Raw genomic sequence first — 22,951 nt, 5'->3', positions numbered from 1 at the left:
AGCAAGTGTATGCCAGCTCGCTCTCACCCACCCACCACAAGCAGACAGACACACAGACACAGAATTCTTTGTGACTCTTTATTCCCAGTCTTGCCTGCACTTTATAAAACCAGTCTTTAGGGAGCAAGAACTGAGAAGGCCACTCCCCCTCCAGGTAAGCTCAGCCAAGGTCGGAAAGGTCTTCCGCCCACTCCCTGTGGAGGGAACTCGAGGTGGGGCTGGTACAGGGGGAACTGGGAGCTGGGCCAGGCCTGCTGGGCCACCCACTCCCCCTGCCAAGAGGGGAGCTGGGCCTGGAGAGAGGGGAGAGGAACCAGCCCAGCATGCCTAGTCCCAAGGAATTGCCTTCTGTCGCTAGGGCTGGGACCCTGACTATCCTGCGTCACCCTCCCCCGCAACCCCACCCTTCTGTGTCTGTCCCACCCCCACCCAGTCCCTAAATATATACAAATGTACAGAGGGGCCCTGCCAGGGTTCCATCTCCCCTGTCTTTCTCTTCCTCCCTCCCCTCCTCAGGGGCCTCTAGTCTGGTCTTCAGTCCTTCCTGGACATCCGCCTGGGAGCAGGGAGTGTGGACAAGAAGGACCCTTGTGCAAGGCAGCCGAGCCTGGGTTGGGGAGAGCAGGACCCCAGTCCTGGCCTCTCAGTGAGCACCACCCCTACCCTGAGCCCTGGGCTGCCCCAGGCCTTCTGTCTCGGGAGCAGGAGATGTGTGGGGCCTGGTTAGGATCCCAGACTCACGATTCTTCCCCACACAGCACCATCCTAGCAAGCAAAGTCTTCAAAGAGGCTTCCCGGGGGGCCATGAGGGTGGTGATGGTTGGGGAGCAGGCTGCTTGCCCCCCCACCCTCAGCACGCCCCCGGCCTGGACAGGGACTCTGTAAAATGAAAAGGGGATGGGACAGTGGTCAAGTCGTGTACTCAAGTCTCAACTGTGACTTCCTTCTCTGCGGTGCCTTGGGAACTTTCAGGAAGTGGCCCTGGAGAGAGGGTGCTCTCCAGGTTGGGAGGAGAGCAGGTGACTCACCTGTTCCTTCAGCTCCTGCAACCCCAAAGTGGAGATGCCCCCAGTGGATGTCCTCAGTGGGGTCTTGGGCCGTCGCCACACCCTCTTGAGTCGATCCCAGGAGACCTTGCAGGTCAAGGTTGGGGTATAGAAGGGTCTTAGTTATAGGACTTGGTGCCTGGCAACCCCTCTTCTAGGAGTCCCCATGCCCAATCCAACCTCTTCAGAGCCAGACCCCCAGGTACTTCTAGAACTCTGAGCCCACTCCCCAGCCAGACCAGCCCACGCAGGAGCCTTTCCTCCGTGTCCTTACCTCATAGATGTAGTCAAGGATCTCCAGGAAGGTGAGGATGCTCGCCCCAATGAACAGGCCCATCTGTCCCCCAAGGTCCCCTGAAGAGCAAGAGGGCAGGGTCAGTGGGAACAGGCTGGGCTGATCCACACATGAGTGGGGGCAAGGGTCAGGGCTTACCCAACAGGGCTGACAGGCCATAGGCTGCTCGCTGCTCCATGGCTTCAGAAGTTAGGGCCTCAAAAAAGACATCTAGGACCAGGAAGTTCTCCCTAGGAGACATGAATTGACACCTGTGTGGGGCGGCTGAATTTGAGGAGACAACCGGCAGGGGCATCCTCAGTCTAGCTAGCTGATCCTGATCTAAGACCCCTATGTGCTAGGAGCTGGTGACCCCGACTCCCAAAGGGAACTAGGTTCAGCTGGGTGAGCTCTGTGGTTTTGTTGCAGCTGTTCTGCTTTGCTGGGTTTCAGGGAGCCCAGGCTGGCCTGAGGAGAAAGACGTAGAAATGGGTCTGACACAGTGCAGTGGCGGGGGTATGTGCAAGGAGCTGTGGCAGCTCAGACGTGGACTGGGAAGGTTTTTCCCGGAAGTGGACCAGGATGCAACTTGAAGGATGGCAGTTAGGAAGACTCTGATTGGCATTCCTGGCAGGAGACCCAGTGTACACAAAGAGGCGGCTCATTCTCACTCTCTCCTATGTCCCAGGCCTGCTGAAGGGCCCTCCTCACAAAGCCCATCTGTGGGCATGTCTTACCGTATGTAGGTCTCATTGCGGTTGTACTTCCTCGCCAGGTACCTGGCTGAGCCCCTGTTGGGGATCTTGACCATGGAGATCTCTTTGCCATAGCGAGTCAGGTTGCATGGGGTGGGGCAGAAGCATGGACCCTCAGAGCCTCCACCCAGGGAATCTGCAACACAGAGACATCAGCTGCAGTGAGGACGGTGGCCCCCAGGCCCAGTGGCTGTAGGGACAGGCACGGAGTCTATCCCGAGCTAGTAAGTCCATTCAAAGGGCCAGATCCGCCACCTTCTAATACTGGCTGGGGTCCCCCTCAGACCGACCTTAAACTACCCATGACAGCAGCACCTCCACAAATCTCTCCCTCTGTCTGCAGCTCCCTGGGACAAGGAGGTCCCATAACTCAGAAGGTGAGAGCGTATCTGTCAGAATTAGTCAACATGAGCTCTCAGACCCACGAGGAGTTACGGGAAGGATGCTGGGATGGAAGGGAGGGAGATGGGTGGATGGATGAATGGACAGAACAGATAGGATTCACATATGATACGCTAGGATGCTCCCCAGGAGGCTGCTGATCCCTTGACACCTTTGCCCTCCAGCCTATGGTCAGGCAGGTCAGGAAGTGAGAGAGCAGAGGTATCTGTTTCTCCAGTTTCCAGCCACAGATAGGCAGAGGCTGTGTTCTTCCTCTGGTGTTGCCCTGCCCCCAGCCAGTCCTCTCAAACAGCCCTAGGTGTTCTCTGTCTCTCTCTGTGTCTCTGTGTCTGTCTCTGTGTCTGTCTCTCTCTGTCTGTCTCTGTGTCTGTCTCTCTCTGTCTCTCTCTGTCTCTCTCTCTCTCTCTCTCTCTCTCTCTCTCTCTCTCTCTCTCTCTCTGCTCTATGATGCTTCCTTCCTTCCCTCCTTCAAGCCCCAAAAGCAAAGGCCCCCTGGTGTCGCTAATCCTGGAAGCTCTCACCGCACCTGTGGTTCCCTTTCCAGCTGCTACATCTGTTCCTTGGTTTAATTTTCTTCACTCACGCACTTGACAGGTGCCGGTGGTACGGGGGCATTGAGGAGATTGTGGTATACCAGGCTGCTACCCCAGCATCTCAAGTGCATCCGCTGAGGCCCATCACATCTAGATTTTTCTGCAGCGAGCCCCTGGCTGGTCCCCTCTGCGTCCCACCCTCTCACCTTTCTGCCTTGCCCTAAGGCCTTGTTGGCTTCCCAGAACCTCCCTCTTCTACTTTCTGCTCCCTCCCTTGACCTCTGTCTCCAGCCACACTGACCTTTGGGTGCCTAGACAAATCATCTTTCTCTAGTCACAAGATATTTGTGACATGGGACATGCTATCCCTACTAAGAACCAACCCTTCAAATCTCTGCCAATATGTATCTTTCCATGTAGAATCCTCCCTGCCTTTCCAGACTGGGGCTACGTGTCTCTCCCCAGGTCCTTATATCACCCTTGAGATACCCCTATTCAAGAACTGTTAGCCGGTTAGCGTCTGTCCTCAGTAAGTGTTCATGGGCAGGGCTCTTGGTTCCTCACTTCCAACTCTCAGAACACATTGACTAGGTCTAGAGAATGAATCAATCAGTTGATTGTTAAATGGGTGGGTGGGTGGATGAGCGAGCTACAGATCAGGTGAGGCCTGTGGAAAGATGGAGTTTGTTTTACCCATACTGGCATCTAGCAATGTATTTTTCCTAGGGCTTAGAGAAGTCATTTCACTTTCTCAGAGAGAGAGAGGGATGGAGAGAGAGAGAGAGAGGGAGAGAGAGAGAGAGAGGGAGAGAGAGAGAGAGAGAGAGAGAGAGAGAGAGAGAGAGAGAGAGCTCATTGGCAGAACTGAGATGGAAAGCCCAGCCCTTCACTCCCAGTCTTGGATTCTCTGTTCTCTGCAACATCTCCCCATGGTCTCTCACCACTTATCCAAGTGTCTGGACCTGCAGAAGCCCTGAGACCCGCCCCCCTGAGGTGTGAGATACAGTTCAACCTCAGCCAGACTTGACCCCCCCCAGACATGTTGGAAGGAGGGGCGAGAGGACACAGAGGAGAAGGGCACACGGAGGGGTGAAGAGTGGTGAGAGACAGGGAAGGGGGAAGGCGGCACACACCCAGTGTGTGGTCGGCACATTCAATGTAGATATTTGGCGGGCAGATGGTCTCATTGCCTGAAAGGAGAGAAGAGTGTTTCTGAGATCCACAGCCCTTTCCCTATTCCTTTACCACACACCCATGTGGGCATTCACATATATGCCTGTTTTGCACATGTACATAACAGATCAATGTCTACACACGCATACATAAAAAAGTGAAAATTGTTTTTTCATTGTATAACATGTGCACCTAATCATACACTTGCTTATACAACCATGTGTACGCTCTTAAGTTCATGCACACAACCCCAAGACACACACATACACACAAATATATACTAGCATGCATACAAGCATGTATATTCATGCATTCCCAAACATGAAAACATGCATAACTATCCAGACATACACCTGAGCACATGCTTATGAGTGTAGACATGTGTACATATTGTACACACGTTTCGGCTCCCGGAAGCTCAAGAGCCCAGAAGCGTGGCACCAAAGACGGGCTGGAGGTGCCCACCTGGCATGTGCGCCATCCGGCAGTGGCAGCGCTGCAGCACGGCCTCCTTTTCACAGCGCAGTCGGCAGGCAGACACACTATAGGCGGAGTAGCCCTGCAGCTCAGGCTCCCTGAGCTCGCTCTCCGCCCGGCAGTTGCCCCAAGGCTGGGGCAGATAAGTTAGCTGCAGAGATGGGGCGTGACAAGGTCAAGGCCAAGTGTGTCAGTCGAGGCCAGTCCTCCAGTGTCAATAGCCCCAGCAGGGCAGATCTGGCCAGCATCCCTTCAAAAAGAGATTTGCCCTGTGCCCAGGCTAGGCCTAGCTGGGGATGCTCACCCGCTGTTCCTGGCAAGACACAAAAGTCTGGAAGCCTGGGGACACACCAAACCCCAGCTGATGGATGTAGGGAGGCTCCTCCTGGCTGTGGATCTGCACCCGGATACCTGCCTCGAATGACGTCTCATCTGCACAGCAGAGATGAGGAGACCTCTTCAGAACCTACTCCAGGCAGAGAGCCAGACCCAGGCCCCTCCCCTGAGTTGGCCCTTCTCCCTTCCCCGCCTGCGTACTTGTCTCCCTCCATATGGGTAGGTATTCCTCCTGCTGGATGTCTAGCATGATCTCCAGGCCACTACCCATGCCGCCTGCCCGGCTGGGCAGTGAACTCTGAGGATCCGCATTGAAGGTGTAACACTTCCCATAGCGAGTGTAGACCTGGAGGGAGACAGAACATATCAGTGACAGAACCTTGTTGTGGTTTGGGGATTTTTTGTTTTTGTTTTTTTGTATTTTGAAAGGTCTCACTGTGTGTAGTTCAAGCTGGATCTGCTCCTCCCCAAGGCCTTGCAGCACCCCAGGAATTACCCTACCCAAGAGTTGTTGCACTGTGTGAACAAGAGCTCCCCATGTAGCTGGCCTTGAGTTCGCAATCCTCTTGCTCTAACCATACAAGCTCTGGGGAAACAAGTGTGCATCCTATGCCAGGCTCAGACTATTGCTATTCCCCCCCAAGCCTTGCCCTCCCACCTCCTATTGCTACTTAGTTTTTTTTATTAGTTAGGATCTCTAAAATCTGCATCTTTCCCTCTCCCATAGCAAATTCAACATGATCTCCACCTACTTGGTTCCCCTTCATCCCTTCCTTCCTTCCATTCTCCACACAGCAGTCAAAGCATGCAAGCCAACCAAGTGCCTCCGCCAGATTTTATCTGTAGCTTGCGCATCATGCTATAAACCTCAGAGACACACAATGAAACTTATTTTATTCTTTGTGCGTGTGTGCACTTGTACCCAGTGTGTACATTCAGGTATCTCCTCAGTCACCCTCCACCTACCTTATTGTGGAGACAAAGCCTTTCACTGAGCACAGAGATGGTCGATTTAGCTAGGCTGGCTGGCCAGCGGACTCCAGGGATTCTCTCGTCTCTGCCCACCTCCCCCAGCACTGTGGGGATCACATGTCCCGGTGCCCAGCTTTTTACGTGAATGCTGGAGAGCGCCCTCATGCTTGTATGGCAAGCCCTTCATCCACTGAGCCATCCCCCAGCCTCAGTAAAACTTGCTTTCAAACTAAACAATTGATAGCTCCTCAGTTTCCAGAGAATGAAGTCAGACTCTTTCCCTAGCCTTGAAGTTGCCCTTCAGCATGACCCTGGCCCTCTTCTGCCTCACCACTCCTGGAACGGTGACAAACTCAAGCATCGGATACTCCTATTCACCTCAGACCTTGGTTGTCGTGCCCTCTCCAGGAGTGGCAGAACCAGCTGTCCTACACCCTGCTCACATCGTACCCATGCTCACTCTGTTAAATTGTTCAGTACATGAATCAAGACCTGAGATCTTGTCATCTGCTCATTTCGCTGTCCACTGACCATGCCCTCCACTAGAGAGCAAGTTGTACAAAAGCAGGGAGCCTGCCTGGTGTCCCCTATGCTCATCCCAGTGTGGGGCTTTCAGAAATGTTTCCTATCCAAAGCCCCGCTCATCGATGAGCATTCTTCCCAAAAACACCAGATGGCGCTGGTGACCCAAAGATGAAGGCACAGGCTCAGCCTGCGGGTTTTAGTGGCTGCCTAGAGTTACTGAGCAGCTGGACTGGGAGAGCTACTGAAAAAGAGGTGGATTCTAGTTCCCCCTGCCGAGCTCACCCCACAGAGACGTGCCCCTGGGTCAAACCCATCACAGGCAGCACCTTCTCTGGAGGCAAGGGGTCAGTGTGCTCCAACACTCCCCCCACCCCTTTCCTGGGAACGCACGTGTTCACACTGTAAGAGCTGGGAAGGGGCATGGAGGGAAATCTCAGGCTTGACAACAGCCGGAGAGACTGAAGGAAGAGGCTGGGCTGAGAGCTGGGAGGTGGACTTCTGAAGCAGTCCGAGGGGCCCCCCAGGGACATGTTGAGGGGTGGCGTTCTGTCCTCCCTCCTCTAGTGAGTTAGCTATCTGCAGCTCCAGCAATTTCCCACCCCCACCCCTGCCCCAGTACTTCCTTCACCCAAACTGATTTCTGAGACAAGAAAATACGCAGAGCAGGCACCTTGACATTTACAAAACATGGAAACATCTACTGCTAGGCCGTGTCGTCTACCCAGGAACTCTGATTTTAGATGTGTTTGATGACCTTGGTTTCAGAGAAGGGAACTGCCGCTCAGAGAGGTGAAGTGACTCTAAGGAGGCCACACAGCTGGCGATTGGATGGAACCCATGGGGATGCAAAGCTGCAGCCACTCCCATAATTCATTGCTTTCATCCTCCCACCCCAGACCACCCAGCTGCTACCTCAGGATGGAAAGAGATGGGGTGTGCCTCATACTGGACCTTCCTTCCCCTTGGTCCCCTTTCCTTTCAGCTCCGTTCCTCAGTCCCTTCCTCTCAGTGTCTTCTGCCTTTCCGTTCCTCGCCTCTCCTTCCCTAACTTCTGGGTTCCTGTCCTTGGACCCATCTGTACCACTTCTGTCTCCACCTGTACCCTCCATCACAGCATGTTCCTGGGGAGCATCACGGGGACCTGACGGGGCGGGCATCACAGACACCTTCAATCGTTCAAAGTACCCCAAGCATGTTAGGCTCTGTGCTTAGTCCAACTGAACCCTCACAACTACCTTGAGGGTGGTATTGCTATCTCCTCATTCAGCAGACGAGGAGACAGAAACGCAGAGAATTGGAACCAGCTTGCAGAGGTCTCTGAGATTAGTGCTTCCCAAATGCCATTTTGCACCCAGATCCCCTTTGTAAAGTGCCGTTTCTGCTTGAATGCATAGAGGTAGACGGTATCCCTGGAATGAAAGTCTGCGTTTCTACAAACCTGCTGATCCGTGCACTGCACAGGAAGTAGAAAGGTCTGGTTGAACAAGGCATGGTGGCACGGGCCTGCAAATCCAGCAGCTCCGGACCAATGCAGGAGGACTATAAATTCATGGCCTGCCTGCGCTACAAACTGAGTTCAAGTCTAGCACCAGCAACTTAGTGAAGCCCTGTCTCAAAACAATGAGTGAAAAGGACCAGGCACATAGCTCAGGGATAGAGTAAGTGCCTGGTGAGGGGGAGGTCCTCTGTCCCATCTCTGGTGTTGAAACGGAAAATAACTGAGAAGATACAAGAGCCAAGCAAGACAGGTTGGGCCTAGTCATGGTCTCTGGGGACATGGCTGTGGAGAGAGAGAGGAGCCTGAAGTGGGCTGAGTACGAGACTCCTGTCTCCCTAGTGATAAAAGAAGGGCAGATACAGGAGACGTAGAAGCTCCCAACATCCTCCTTTTTCAGGCCAAAAAGATGCTGGAATCAGTTCCTGCCCACTCAGCCAGTTCTGCGTACACGCTTGAGTTGAGAGGGTAAATGAGGCCCAGACTGTGTGAGGGAACCCCGGTCTATGTCGCTCACTCGTGTCTGCCCAGCACAGTCTCCCTGAAGCTTAGCCCCACTCGTGGGTCTCCAGCTGCCGGAAGTGTGGGTTCCTGCTTCCTTCCCTCTTGGCATTCCCAAAGTTCAATGAGATCAGAAGGAGGGGCGAAGAGCAGGAGAAGGGCAAACATGATCAAACATCCCCATTTTCTCCCAGGTCAAAATTTTCTTTCTTTCTTTTTTTTCTTTTTAGAATTTCATACATGAGTATGTGTCTCACAGAGATCCACCTGCCTCTGCCTCCCGCGTGCTGGGATTACAGGCGTGCGCCACCACCGCCCGGCATCTCGGGTCTTTTGATAGATTTTCTCCTTGGAGCTTCTATAGAAGCCACATGAGGTAATTATTGTTACCCCTGTGAAGGATGAAGGAACTGGAGCTCAGAGAGGGAAAGTCGCTTGGCTAAGTGTGCACAGCCAGCAAAAGACAGAGATTTGAACCAGACGGAACCTCATGTACAATACAATCAGTCCTTGTAGAATACCCAGTGTGGGCTCAGGGGATGAACTGATCCCTGGATAGAGCAGGACTATGGGTTTGTATTTCATCACATGCACACAGACGCGTGCTGCTGGACAGTGAATCTAGCCTCCTGCTCAAACCTAGCTTGGGAGGAGGTTGATTGCCTCCTGAGCTGATGAAGTGGTTGGATGGGGGCAGAGAGTGACAAAGAAGGTGTGTGAACGCCATTCAGGCTCAAAGGACACCTCTACCGAGAATGGGCAGGCCAGACTGTTAGGACTGCGCCACCTGCACAGCCTGGGTCAAGCCCTACTGCTGAGAAGAGCACGGCGTTGCCCCGGAGACAGTCCCTGGCCCGGGCATTGGTCGTGGAGTCAGCCACTAGCTCCTAAGTGACAGAATTCTGGTGGCAGCACACACAGCCCACAGCTTCTTCCATGGAGACGGCACGGCTGTTTAGCCACAAGGTCCCACCGGCTGGCCACTGCTCCCTCTCCATGGACTGGCCTGAAAGGAGAATGTGTATACAAGAGTTGAGAGCCTAGAGGCCCAATCACAGAGAAGGTTGGTGCTGGGCCAAGAAGTGTCCTGCTGGTGGAAGGGCCATCTTTAGATAACCTCAGCTTCTACGCGCTGCCCATGGGGCCTTGATCCTGTCAAAACCCTAACACCTCTCTATCTTGGCTTCCAATTGCATGCTATCAGCCCTAGCTGGAGTGTGTAACCTCTTGGAACTTCCCTGAGCTGGAAGTGGATGGGCCATAAACAGGACACCTAGGTTCCCTCTGCCAGCTTCCTCTAGCCAGCCTTCTACTGCTCCTTCGGACCATCTTCCCCAAGAGCTGGCCTGAGTCCCTGCCTGTTTCCTGATCTGTCTATCTCTCCACGTCTCTAGCTCCCTGGTCTGTCTACCTTTTCTAAGCACCCAGCCAGGTGTCCCTCTGGACTCAGTTTCCCTGCTTCTAGCCATTGGACAGCCTGTTAATCAAGTGAGCATCCCTCTCTCTCTCCTATATCCTAGATGCTGCTTGGCTCTTGGTCCCTTGCCCTCTCTGCCCCTATCCTATTTGCTTTTCTCTCCATCCTTGCATGTGAGTATTCAGTTTCTATATCTTGTCTTCCTCCTAGATTTTACTATGGACCTGAGGTTACCCAGATGTCCTCCCTATTCTACTCTCGGCTCCCCACCACACACACACACACACATACACACACACACACACACACACACACATACACACACACACACACACACATACACACACACACACACACACACACACACACACCAACCCGCCCCATCTTCCCGAGACAATGATCAGGAGCTGGAAGAGATCTGTCCAGAGCTTGCTCCCCTGAGCGATGGCTTCTCTCTCAGCCCTCTGAGCTCCATCCATCCACAGCTCCCATTTCCCAAGATAGCTTTCTCTGCCTGGCTGCTGGCTTTCCCCCCTCAGCCCTCCCTAGCTCCTCTTCCTCCCTGTAGCCACAGAGCCCACAGGGTTAATAGCCAATTAGTAGGGCCAGGGCTCAGCTATGTGGGAGAAGGCCCTGGGCCTCCAGGAGATAAGAAGCAGCCAGAAGCAGCAAGGACCAGGCAGTTAATCCCATAGCTAATCTGCAGCCTGGGTTTTATCTCCACCGCCTTCTGGGCACCCAGCTTCTGCCGAGACCCCAGCACCTCCCTCCTAGCTACTTCTCTGTGGATGGTAACCCCTCTCCTTTATCCCTCTGCCCTCTTCTGTGGGGCCCATCTCTATGCCTCCTTCTTAGGTGCCCTGGAATGAACTCCCCTTCACCCTGCAGTACGCTGGAGTACACTGTGGACCAATAGACGGGGCTGGGCATATCTTCATCCAGCCATGACTAGCACTCTGGGTGGAAAAGCTCCTAAGGAGAAGACAATAACAAGCCCTAAGGCAAAGCACCTGTAGTCCCAGCTACTTAGGAGTCTGAGGCAGGGAGGATTGTTTCCGCCCAGGAATTTGGGGCAACACAGTAAGACTCCCCTCCTTAAGTAGACACTTGTAAACTGCAGTCATACGCCTGACACCCTAGCATTGGTTGTGAGGCTGGGGATGGATACAGAAGCCTCAGAAGGTGGGGGAAAAGGAAGAGTTTGGAGCCTGACATGGTAGAGTTCAAACCCCACCTCCTCCACCACCTTAACCAACAACTGGCGGCAGTGATCAAGAGCAGGGCACCGGACGATCCCTTTCCGCCTTGGTTTGCACCTCCATAAAAGGCAACAAGCAATTCTTCCTTCTCGGGTCGGGACTGCAGATGAGAGATAAATCCCCGAGAGATGCCTAGCAGGCACTCGGAGAAGGGGGCTGGCCGCAGGAAGGGAGCTTCCAGCCCCACAGCACAGCTGACCTGCTTTGGTTTTGGATTCCCACTGGGCCCATCTTCACGGGGCATTCTGCCTCTTGCTAAAGATGTCTGCCCTTAGGAGCTGATCAGCATGGAGCTTTTTCCGAGCAAATCGCGCAGGTTCTGAGACACGGCTCTTCCAGCAGAAGAAGGCTCAGCCTGGCTTACCGCTGGGACTTGTGCTTTACTGAACTCTATGGGATTCAGATTCGGTCATCTGACCTCCCTGATCCTCTACTTTTCATCTGCGAAATGGGAAGACAATCAGGTACCCTCCAAAGCTGGCATGAGAAAAGAGATACCATAACATGTTAGCAACAACTAATTTTCTGAATGCCTACTATGAACCAAGCACAGGTTTGAGTGCTTTACATAAATGAACTCGTTAATGCTTGGGAACAAAGTGATAGACATTATTTCCATTGTCCCCATTTCACAGACAAGATGGTGGAGGCATAGAGAGGGTAAGAAACTTGGCCAGGGTCACATGATGTAGCAGAGCAGAGAATGGTGGGTACTGGAACAACCCATGTGTCAAACAGTATTCCGCGAGCTTTTACAATGTGTCAGTCACTGGTGCTGGGGATACAATAATCTGGAACAAAAAGTCTGTCTTGAGGAGTTCGCTGTCTGACATGAAAGCATGCATCCATTCATGCACCTACACCATGCACCAGGCATATTCAAAGCAGCAGGTCAACAAGAGGGAACAGAACACACAAACCTAACAGTCACACAATAGATACTACCGGCTGTGGACCATGCTGGGATGGACATCCCAGCCAAGGCCACTGCTGATGCAACAGGGGTTTGGTTCCAGTTGGATGGGGAGTGAAAGCATCTTGGAATAAGCTGGCTGGCCCACCACTCCGGGAGGACGCGGATGGACTTAGGGAAGAAACTCTATTTCCTCCACTTCCAATAGGTCCGACAGTAGGAGTGTTCCCTGAGTGAAGTTCCCAGTGCCCAATGCCACCCTCCTGGTTTTCAGGGACCCTTCCTCCAAGGTGCATTGGGAACGGTGGTAGTGTCAGTTCAAACGTACATGTGAGAACCGTGGTGGATGGGAAAGAGGAACTGGCTAAGGCCCAGCTTAGGAGGGGGGCACAGGAAGTGGAAGTATGAAATGGGGAGCTCAGGGGTGCTTCCCAAGTGGATGAAGGAAGGATTCCAGGACCCAGGTAAGCAGTTACACCTGTTCCTGGGCAGACAGACAGTTTTGCAGGCGATAATGTTATTAACTGGTAACTAAGCCCTTCCCTGGCATCCCCACCGCTCGATGTAAACAAAGCTGTTTCACAATCACAAACAGTTTCACACTCACAGTTGGTGGGTGGGAGTTTTCAATTCCAACAAGACTTGGGGAGACCTGGGGTAGTAGTGGTGGTGGTGGTGGTAGTAGTAGCAGTAGTAGTAGTTCGTGTCTGTATGTGTGTGTGTGTCCCCGTCCTCTGGACGAGTGGGTGGGTGCCATCAGGAACGCCTGTCCTAGACGCACTTCTGGCAACGCAGGCCTAGCTGCCCGCGCTGCACCACGAGGCCGCACCCACGGGCCACGCTCCCCGCTGACTGCCTCTCCCGCGGGGCAGGCATCCATCACCGAGCAGCGCCCTCCCTCCGGCTCCTTCGGCCTCCACGGCTCTCCTCCCTGGGTTCGCCTCATTTGCATTCCCTCGGCTCCCGGCTCCTCTGCAAAGTGACCTCCGTGCACACAGCAGCGCCAGAGGCTTCCACCGCGGAGGGAGACACCGTCGCCCGACGCCCGCTGCCCGCTGCGGCCCGGGAGGCGATCAAAGGGGCGGGAGCTGGGATAGTGCCGACGGGTGTAAACCGAGCTGGGGACTAGGGCTGGGCGTGGCCAGTGAGCCTGGGAACTGTCGATAGACCTGGTGCTGGGCTGGCGCTGTAGGGCTTGAGTAAGATTTGAACCCGCGACCTCTGTCTCTAGCCCAGCTGGAGTGAAATGTGGAGGTCTAGGGAGCTGGGCCCCAGAAATGAAACCTCCTTTTGAAACCAGAAGCTCTCAAACACCTCAATCTCCACTTGCATCCCAGCTAGGGAGAGGCCTGCTCCACCGTGCCGTACCCCCAAGAGTCTCCAACCCTCCCTGGGGTCTGCCCGGTACCCTGCCCCACTCCCTTGGCCAGCCAAGCTGCCTCCCCCACCCCCGCTTGGTATTTACACCTTTCACACATTTGTAAGCTATTATCCTGTCCACGCTTAGTCACCGCTGAGCCAAGCGCCACGGATTTAGCTCCTTTAATCTTTCCTCCTAAATCAATCCTCCATTTCCCCTTAATCATCCCGTGGCTCCTCTCTGAACTCTCACTGCTGCCTCGCCTGCCGCAGCCTGTGCCTATCTCTCTGGAACTGCTCCCCCTCCAACCCAAAGCGGTGTCCCAAGGGCACTGTGAACATTTAGGGGGTGGACCGGATATTCAGTCCGCTCCCCCCTGTTTGGGAGCCAAGGGAAGACATGCTGGCATCCTTGGCCTTTTCTAGAAGACACACAGCATTAGACCTTTGCTGTTCTCTGCCTCAGACTCTTTTGTCTTCCTGCCTACCCCCACAGCACCGGGTGGGATACTCTAAAGACCCTAAGCCTTTGTCACAGCCCACCGAACGCAAAAACAACGACAACAAAATGCACAACAATTCTCTTAGATGAGATTGTCTTCTGCCCGCTCATCGCTCATCGAGCTGACTATCCCCACCTGCTTGGTCCAGGTGCTGAAAGGAGGTGGATGCAGGAGAGCCAGGAAGGGCAGAAAAAGCTGATCTTTCTCCCACCTGAGGTTGCCCCCCCCCTCCTCCTCCAGGGAGGCTGCCCCTCTCTCCTGGACCATCCTCATCTCCGTTCCCACTCGCTCCACTCCCTGTCCAGGGGTGGGTCCAGTAACCTAGAGGGTGGACTTGCTTTGGGATCTCTAGGACCCTACATACAGGTTTCTTATTCCCCCCCCCCTCGACACACACCCAGACCTAGGTCATGCAACCCTGCTCTCCACCACAAGAGGGGGCAGGTTCCTCCTGGAAGCCCAAGGGCAGGGCTGGGGGGGTCCATAAAGAGGCTAGGAGGGGTATGTATGGGGGCCATTTCTTCAGATGCTAATCAGCATCTTCCAGCAGGGAGAGGAGAAGCTGAGTTGATAATGAGCCCAGCTCGGGGCTGATTCCTGATTAATGAAGAGGCCACAGGGCTTCTGGAGTGGGGCCGGGTGGGGCATGCCTCTCATGACCCTCCCCATTGCCCTTGGAGACCAACCCTCTCAGGAGGCTTTCCCCCAGCCCTTCCCTTCGGGCATAATTCCCCAACAGTTCCTACCAACTTCACTGCCAATGCAGCCAGAATGAGAGCGCCCCCTCCAGGAGGTATCGAGGAGCAGCAACAATTGCCAAGTAAGAGATGTGCTGTACCCTCCTGGGTTCTTCCATCTGAGCTGTAGGCACCCTACAGGGTTGTTAAAACCAGGGAACTTTTTATTGAAAGAAACTAGATTTGGAGGTCCATTTGACATCACAGAAGACTACTGATACCCTCACACAGGGCAACAGTTAGCTAGAAATGAGGCTGAGACCCCACCCTTCACTGTATTGCTCTCACTGACTCTACCTGCCTGGCTCCCCAAGGCAGGAGCAGCCCTCAACCAGGTGTTCACCAAATGTGCACAAGGGTCACACCTCAGGACATAATGGGACCATAGGGGCAGAGGACCGAATGGGGATTCAGGCAGAATTAACAAAGTTCATCTGGTACATAAAAGGCCTGGACCAACGTCAGAAGGAACAGCCCCCCTTTCTAGAGTCAAGGGGATATAGGAAAGGTCTGGAGTTGGGAAGTGAGCATGGGATAGCTCCTCCTGTAGACAATGGCAGGGGGTCAGAGGAAGAGCCTGCCAATACTGGCCGGACTGCAGCACTAGACAAGAGCAGGGATGAAGGAAGGAACGGACGGAAGGAGGAGATTTTTGAAGAGCCCCAAACTGGGAGTCAGGGCAACCAAAGCAGGGGCTTGTATCAAGTCCTCCTTGCCTCGGAGCTGTCCTGGGTAGCGGATGGGGAGGGCTGTGAGGGAGGGGAGGGCAGGGGGGACTGCCCAGCTGGAAGAGGCCTTGTCTAATTGTGCCTGATTAGTAGAGAGGAAGAGAACAGGGCGAGTGATTAATAGTCACGGCAGTCACCAGCGTGTGGGGAAGGAGGGGGAGGGAAGCCTGAGAGCCAAGAGGGGATGGAGACAGTGAGGGACCCACGGGGCCCCCTACCCTTCTAGGGGCTGTCTGTACCTCTGATCCTGGGGAGTCGTACAACCAGGAGCTGGGACCTGCCCCCACTCCCTGAGGGATTCCCTCCTCCTTCCTGCCTCAATGTTGAGGCAGGGGTGTGGAAGAGAAGAGACCAAGGTCATATTTGCCTCTGGGAAAAGAAGTACCTGCACTCACACGATGCTTTCAGACACCCCAAAGCTTCCAACTCCAAGACACTGCCCCCATCCTCAGTTTAACCTGGAACCTTGGTTTGACTTCCAATCACAGCCCACAACACATCACCATAAGTATATCCTTCAGTCCCATCAGTAATTCTAGCCCTGCCTCAGCCAGGCAATCTGAGCCTTATTCGCCAGTATGTTGTCCAAGACAACATGCATTAGTAGCACATGCCAAATCACATTTCAAGTGCTCAACAGTCATGCGTGGCTAGTGACTACCATGTTGGACAATACAGACATAGGACGTTTCTGTCACCACGGAAGGTTTATGGTCTAGCGTATATGCACATATGTATGTATTCATGCTTGCTTGGGAGGGGGCTATGACTGCAGAGGGGAGAGCGAGAGTCAGAGAGTCAAGAGCTACGCGCGGGGGAGGGGGGGACTAGGGGATGGAGAGCAGTGTCGTTCTGGAGCAGGAATCAGAAGCCATCGGGTGATGCTGAGCACAGTGAGGTTAAAAGATGGTCAGGAGCCGAGGTAGTGGTGTGTGTGAGAGCTGATGCTTGCGAAGTGCATACTGTGTGCGCGCCAGGCAGGGTGCTAAACTCTTCCCAGGCATCTTGAGCTCACAACCTCCCCGTAGCCTAGGTACTGAATACACAAATGGATGCTCATGGGAGTATTTCGCTTTCCTTGAGGCCACGAGATTGAATAGAACAGAGGTTCAAGTCCACATGCTCAGACAGCTCCGGAACTCTCACTTGGTGTACTGTCCCCCCCCCGCTGAGAGGAGATGCTGGCTTTTAGAGCCACCTTTGCGTTGCACAGATCAAGCAATGAAGGCCAGGCAGAAAGCGATTGCCTCCTACCAAGTCGACAGGCTGCGAGTGAGCCATGATGGGGGAGGTGGAACTGGGGCTTACCACACAGTTGGGGGAAAGTGGAATCAAGAAGGAAGGAAAGAGCCCTCTACAATGGGGTGGTGGCGAAAGTCTGAGGTGGGAGTGGGCTGGTGTGGGGCTGAGTGGATGAGTAAACGGATGAGAAGAGCCAGGGGCCAGCATGGAGGATGGGGGTGTGGAAAAGCCCTGCACCCTCAGAAACCTTGCCCTCTTCTCTCCTCTTTTCTCTCCTCTTCAAACCTCAGGCAGACTGCCTCATCTTTTAAGCCTTCCCAGCCCTCTTTTAGCCCAGAGTGGCCTCTCTCTCTCTGAACTCGGACTCTTACCAGCCATGAACCCCATCTGGCAATTAATCCTGGCACCTTATGACATTGCTTGCATGGCTGATTAACTCTTGCATGGTTGCTTAAGCTTTTGAGCATCCCCATCCCTGTTCTTCCATGAGACTGAAGGCATCTTGAGGGCAGGGGCTGAAGACTAGGGCTTCCCCTTCTTTGCTGTCCCCCATAGGTCCTGACAAGGAACCCAACATGTGTAGGTACACAGAGCAGCAAGCTGAGTGGCTGACTCGGGTAAATGAAGGGATATTTGGGAGCGTGGGGGTGAGAGTGATTTCACTGGTACCAGAAGCAAGAGCAGAAGCTTAGGGGACTGGGGGAGGGCACATTACCCAGAGTAAAAATAGGCTGGAAAATGTGACATTTATTAACTTGGATTCCGGAGGAAAGGTCACAGCAGAGTGGGGAGTGGGAAGGAGGAAACAGGGAACGCAACAGAAAACACATAATGGTCCCTTGCCGAAGCCTGTCTGTCACAGCCACTGGCCATATCACCACCTACTCCCTGGCAGGTGCTACCCCAACTGGCTCACATTCTCATCTCCTCACCAAAGACCCCCAAATCCCCATCGCGTAGCCCACATCCTCACCACAGAGCTGATGATGGACCCCATGTCTACCCCAGAGGCCTCGAGTCTTCCTTCCCCTGCTGCAGTCTCATTCAGGAAAGGCATCCCATCTTCCCCCTCATCAGGAGATGAGGGGCCCCAGCCCAGTTCCTGGCTGTCACTCCAGGTCCAGGAGGAATTACATGCAGCAGGTCGGGGATGGGTGTGGGCAGGAGTCTGAGTCTTGGCTAGGGTGGGCATGGGAGAACAGGAACCCCCAAAGGGGAATTCTGTCCCCCGCCAAGTGCTTGCTTTGCCCCACTTGCTCTAATGTTCCTGGGACAGCTCCACAGCAGAGATGCCCAAGCTTCGACCTCCCTGTCCAGCCCATGTACCAGAGGACCTAGGGAAAGCTATCCTCGCCCCCCCCCCCATTCCCCAGTCATTCTCAGGATTCCAGGGACTCTCCGCCTGGATGAAGGGAATCCCTGCCCTGTCTTCTCTGGACACCTTATCCTAACAGAGACCCTCTGTCACCTAACCTTCACCCCCTAAGTGCCCTCTGTCTCTCCTCCATTGATGTGTGTCATCGTTACCCTTCCCTTTTCCTGCCCACCCCAACAGGAGCTAAGACACAAACTCAGGGACACAAAGACCCCATTGATTTCTGTCCCAGCAGCACTTGCTGAGGCTGAGTTCCTCCCCACCCCCATCACAGAGGGGTGAGACTGCAAGACAGGAGTCCCGTGGACCCCAAAGGCCACCCTCATATTCCACACATCACCTCCTCTTTAGGGACTCTCTCAGCTCTGGTTTTGGAAAGCGATATTTCATTTTCCTAGAAGACAATGTGTAGCTAGACAACAGGCTGGTATTCCCTAATTCCGCTTCTGGAACAATCTCCTCCCTTCTGCCCCTATTTTCAAGTTAATTCCTCCCACCCCACCGAACCCACCCACACAACCCAAAGCAAGAGGCCCTAGACACTGCAGACACAGTGGGGCCAGGAACCTGGTTGGTGCATGTTTCCTGGTAACACTGAGGCAGTGAGGGAAAGCTTGTGGGTAAGGAGCTAGGCTCTTAAGAGGGAAAGTACCCATTGCCACTGGAGACTGGGTGTAAGTGGGCACCGGGCTGACACCACACATTTGCTCATATGCCAGGCAGCAGTCACAAGGACGGAACTCTCTCTCTCTCACACACACACACATAAAGATAGACGTCAACTGGGGACTGGAGACAGGCATCTTGAGCACACTGTGAATAATAGCTGTGAGTGTGGGTGAAAGGAGCCCTGATAGACCTGACAGAGTGCAAGACACACCCTGCACACTCACACACCTGACTGTGGGAGGTGTGCAAGCATAGCAGGCAGAACTGGCACTCCACTTCTGGTGAGGGTACATGTGTGTGTGTTCACGTACATGGAGGCAATGGTAACAGTTGTCTCTGTGGAGGAAAGAGGTTGGGATAGATTGGGGGGGGTGCCAGGAGCTGGGATGACATCCCAAGCACGACCCCATCCTTGGCAGCTATGAGCTGGGGTACAGGCATGGAATGAATAGCTCTCTCGGTGTGTGGGTGTGCAGGTGTGCATATGGGTGTAGTGACAGGGACACGGAATGTGCATGATGGGGAAGCATGCAAGGAAACTGTGTGTGTTCATGCGCCAGCTCCGAGGGTGAGTTACGCACATAGAGGGAATGAGTGGTTCCCAGTGTGAGAGTCAGAGCCAGGCAAGAGAGCAGCAGGAGCAGGGGCTGCAGGGGGTGGGGGCACTGGCAAGCAGGAAAGACCAAGGGGAGCATGAAAGAGGGATGTGTGAGGGCGGCTGTGAAGGGGTGTGTGTGAAAGACAGGGAGGGATGGAAAAGACTGGCACCCAGTATACACGAAGACCGTCTCCATCCAGCTGGCTGGCTGGGCCAGCTCCCCAGAAGGCAGCCCTGAGTCCTTCCTTTGACAGGGACACCTCTCCCCTCTAGCCACCCTCTCCCCCTGTCACTTTCATTTGCTGGGAAGAAGAATCCAGTAGCCCCCCGAAGAAAAAGAGAACAAGAGCAAACTAGCGTTCAGTCTGCCTGGCCTTGGGATGAAGATCAGCTTCAGGCCCTGGGCTCATCCCCAGGAGTGGCCCTAGCCCCCAACCATGAACACTGCAGCAGCAGCAAACGCAGAAGAGGAGCTGTACCACCGAGGGTAAGCCCTTCTGAACATTCGCTGCTCCAGGGCTGAGGAGCCAGAGGGAAACACCAGCTGGGGGAGACACGAGGCCTGCCTCTGGTGGCAGAAGGAAGGGAAGCCCTGTTGAGGATACCCTCAAGTACCACCACCCTCCTCCCCCACTCCGGCCTCTGGCCACCCCAGGTTTAGGTGACGGAGCTAGTAGAACTCACCACGGAGAAGTTGCTGGCGGAGCAGTGGTGCCCGCTGAAGTTGCAGCTCTTGAGCATGTCAGCAAGCTGGTGGCCAGTGCGGTTGAGGATGTCTACCATGTCGGGCTCTGGGTAGCGAAGGCCAGCCGCACGGTGCCCATCCCGGTCTTTGGGGGGCAGCCCTGTCAGATTGGCCAGGTGGAAGATATCAGCATCACTGAGTGCTGAATGCCGGAAGCGGTTGATATTGCAGAGGGTGACAGCCGGGAAGCCCGCCACTGGGGCTGGGGCAGCAGGGTCCACGGCTACCAGGTGAGGCCGGGTCAGGTAGCCCCTGGCCAAGCTGGCTGCCTGGTATAGGAAGGCAGCCAGTGAGGTGAGTAGAGCCAGTGCCCAAAGGGTTCTGCGCAGTCCATGGGGGCCTGGGGCACAGGCCCGGCCCAGCCCATGCAGAGTGCTGGTGCTGGCGAAGGTGGCCAGGTCCCGAGGGGCTGTTGGCCCCTGAGTAGCCCCCAGGAGGCTCTGCTCATCCCCTGCCTCCTTCTCCTTGGGTTTTGCATCCTCCTCAGCAAATTTGATTTTGCACACAATCTCGATCGGCATCTGTCCCCGGCTGCTGGGACTGGCCAGAGCCTCTCACTGCTCTGTCCCTCCCTGGACAGCAGCCCTGGTGCCCTCCGGAGTGGTGGTGGTGGCAGCGGCTGCTCTTCTAAACTCAGGGCAATCAGGAGGAGGATGGGGACAGGGTGGGGGCCCGAGGTGGGGGCGTCACTCCCACTCCCAGCAGCTCCTCAGCCCCGGTGCTGCCTCTGCCGCTGCTGCCTCTGCTGCTGCTTGTCTCTCTCCTCGATCGTCTCCTTGTGGCTTCCCTTATCAGCACCAGCACAGCTGTCAGCCCCTGCGTGTGTCCCTGCGAGCAAGCGAGTGAGCGAGGGAGCAAGCGCTGCTCCGCCACGCCGCGCAGCCCCAGCCGCTCCGCTCAGCATGTGCTCTGGAGCCCACCCCGTGCTTAATAATTCAGGACATGTCAACAGCGTTTCACCATCGGGCACTGGCACGGGAACCAGGAGCCAGGCCAGGGAGGGAAAACCCCCGCCCTACCCCAGTCCAGGATGGAGAGCCCAGAATTAGGGGTGCTTCTGAAACTCTTGCTGTACCTTAGTCAATTGTGGGGGCCCCAGAGAGTCCAGTCTCAGGCCATTCGGGCAGTAATGCTGTGCTCAAGGTGCTCAGCCCACTCCTTGACACTTTTTCTGGACCACACCCCAGGAAGGGCCAATCAACTCTGTTCCCCAGCTCCTGGCTTTCCTGACTCCTGACTCCAGCCTTCGGCTGATCTCACCGCCCCAATCGCAGCAGCTTCCAGAAACTCCTTGAGAGCCACTTGTTTGAATGAGGGAGGGGAGGAAGGGGAGGGCGGCAAGATTAAGAGACAACTGTGGCTTCACTCAGACTCTCCTTCCCTAGAGCCTTGCTGATTCCAACACCCACCACACCCCTACCTGGGGGGGGGGCACTGGCTTCTTTTCTCTGACTTTGCCCCCAATCCCAACATTCTTGTGATTGGAACGGAGGCTGCCCTGGCTGTCCTGCTCCTTTGGGGCCACTTTACTATCTTATAGTCTCCAAGTCCCTTGCTATGTATGGCCGGGCTTGGGGAAAAGGAGGGGAGCTGGAGGAGCCAGGCCAGGGAGCAAAGATCTCAGAGGCAGGGGAGACGGAAATGAGGAGCAGGGGGGAAAGGGTATTAGAGGGAATGTGAGGATGAATGGGGGCTTCAATGGAACTCGGTGCTAAGGATGCCCTGTCCCCGGGCAGAGCCAGGCAGGGAAGCCCTGCAGACTGCTATCTGGGAGGAGGAGTCAGACACATGGGCCATCATCAAGAGGAGGTGGAAGCCCCTCTTGGCTCACCAGGTGTGGGGGGAATACGTTGGTACCTCCTGCTTGGGAGTAGCAAGAATAGTCCACTTGTGCCCCCCGGGGGAGCGTGTGAAAATGTGAATCCTCATGGGGGGGACAGCACTTGTCCTGGGAGGAAAGGGGGGCTGATTAATCGGGGCGCTAATGAGCAGCAGGGAGAGGAAGCTCAGAGGGGAGGGGGAGGCAGCTCCATCGATCCAAACCGCGGAACCAGCAGCTGAAAAAAAAAAGTGAGAAGGGAATCGATCTGAGGGAAACGGCAGCTGCTGGGGATTAGAGCCCGAGGTCCACGCGCTGCCCAGCGGCCACCCCTCCCCTGCGCCAGGCTGTCCCCGCAGTCCCAGCCTGGCCCAGAGGGAGGGTCCCAAGAGTGGTTCCCTTGGGTTCAAATTGCTGCTCAGCTCACCCTGGCTGCAAGGCTAGGTCAGACTTCTCGTGGGGGTCACTCCAGTGTGAAATCCACCTACCCACCAGGTCCTAGCCTCACATGGTGCTCTAACTAGATGTCCCCAACCTTTCAGCAAAGTGGCTTCCCAGGGCCACAGTTGGGTTTCCCCACAAGCTTCCCATGAGTCCAGGTCAGCAGGCTCCCAAAGCTGGGGGCGATAAGACCTCTGGGGACAGGTTCAGGTGCGGCTTCTGGCGGGGACACAGCAGGAGAAAGTAGAGTTGGCACTGGCAGCAGATGCTGAGTTCCTATGCGAGGGTCCAGGTGACCGCACACAGCTCCCTCTCTACCCCATACCCTGGCAGTACTCTCCCATACTCCCCCCCCCCGTCCCACCCCCAGACCTTTCCAAAGCCCCACCCCCACCCCACCCCAGCCCAGCCACATACACACTATTTCTCCTTTCCTCCTCTCGCTTCCCTTTTCTCCCAATATCGATTTTTCTTTACTGGGTTTTTTAAAAAGGTGATTTAATTGCTTTTTTAAGGTTACTTCAGTCTGGGGCTCTGCCAAGAAAGTGGGAGCTGCCCCCCAGTCTCTGCCCAGCGCTCACTACTGCCCTGACAGCCTGTTCGAATTCCTGGCTATCTGCTGAGATCTCCGGGTCAAGCTGTCTCCACCGCACGCTG

General features: G+C 54.9%; 1 protein-coding gene across 1 annotated transcript; it reads right to left on the bottom strand.

Moving 5' to 3' along the window:
- Positions 1-70: 70 nt before the first annotated feature.
- On the bottom strand, positions 71-22,091 carry Asic4 (acid sensing ion channel subunit family member 4). The gene is made up of 10 exons (XM_075951259.1): positions 19,974-22,091; positions 5,198-5,342; positions 4,965-5,092; positions 4,649-4,811; positions 4,144-4,200; positions 2,058-2,211; positions 1,480-1,571; positions 1,321-1,400; positions 1,029-1,133; positions 71-879 (listed from the first exon to the last, which is right to left on the bottom strand). The coding sequence occupies exons 1-10, from the start codon at positions 20,553-20,555 to the stop codon at positions 766-768; spliced, it is 1,620 nt and encodes a 539-aa protein (XP_075807374.1). The 5' UTR covers positions 20,556-22,091; the 3' UTR covers positions 71-765.
- Between the last annotated feature and the right edge of the window lie 860 nt (positions 22,092-22,951).

This window comes from Microtus pennsylvanicus, chromosome 17, assembly GCF_037038515.1.
Source record: "Microtus pennsylvanicus isolate mMicPen1 chromosome 17, mMicPen1.hap1, whole genome shotgun sequence".
NCBI classification, from domain to species: domain Eukaryota; kingdom Metazoa; phylum Chordata; class Mammalia; order Rodentia; family Cricetidae; genus Microtus; species Microtus pennsylvanicus.
Note: the sequence above shows the minus strand (reverse complement) of the source record. Positions and strands in the feature narration are given on the sequence as shown.

Coding starts and splice junctions, on each gene's coding strand:
- Asic4 (XM_075951259.1), bottom strand. CDS start 20,555: ATGCCGATCGAGATTGTGTGCAAAATCAAATTTGCTGAGGAGGATGCA. Junction 4,812..4,964: donor TGTCTTGCCAGGAACAGCGG/GTGAGCATCCCC, acceptor CCATCTCTGCAG/CTAACTTATCTGCCCCAGCC. Junction 1,401..1,479: donor TGGCCTGTCAGCCCTGTTGG/GTAAGCCCTGAC, acceptor CTTGCTCTTCAG/GGGACCTTGGGGGACAGATG.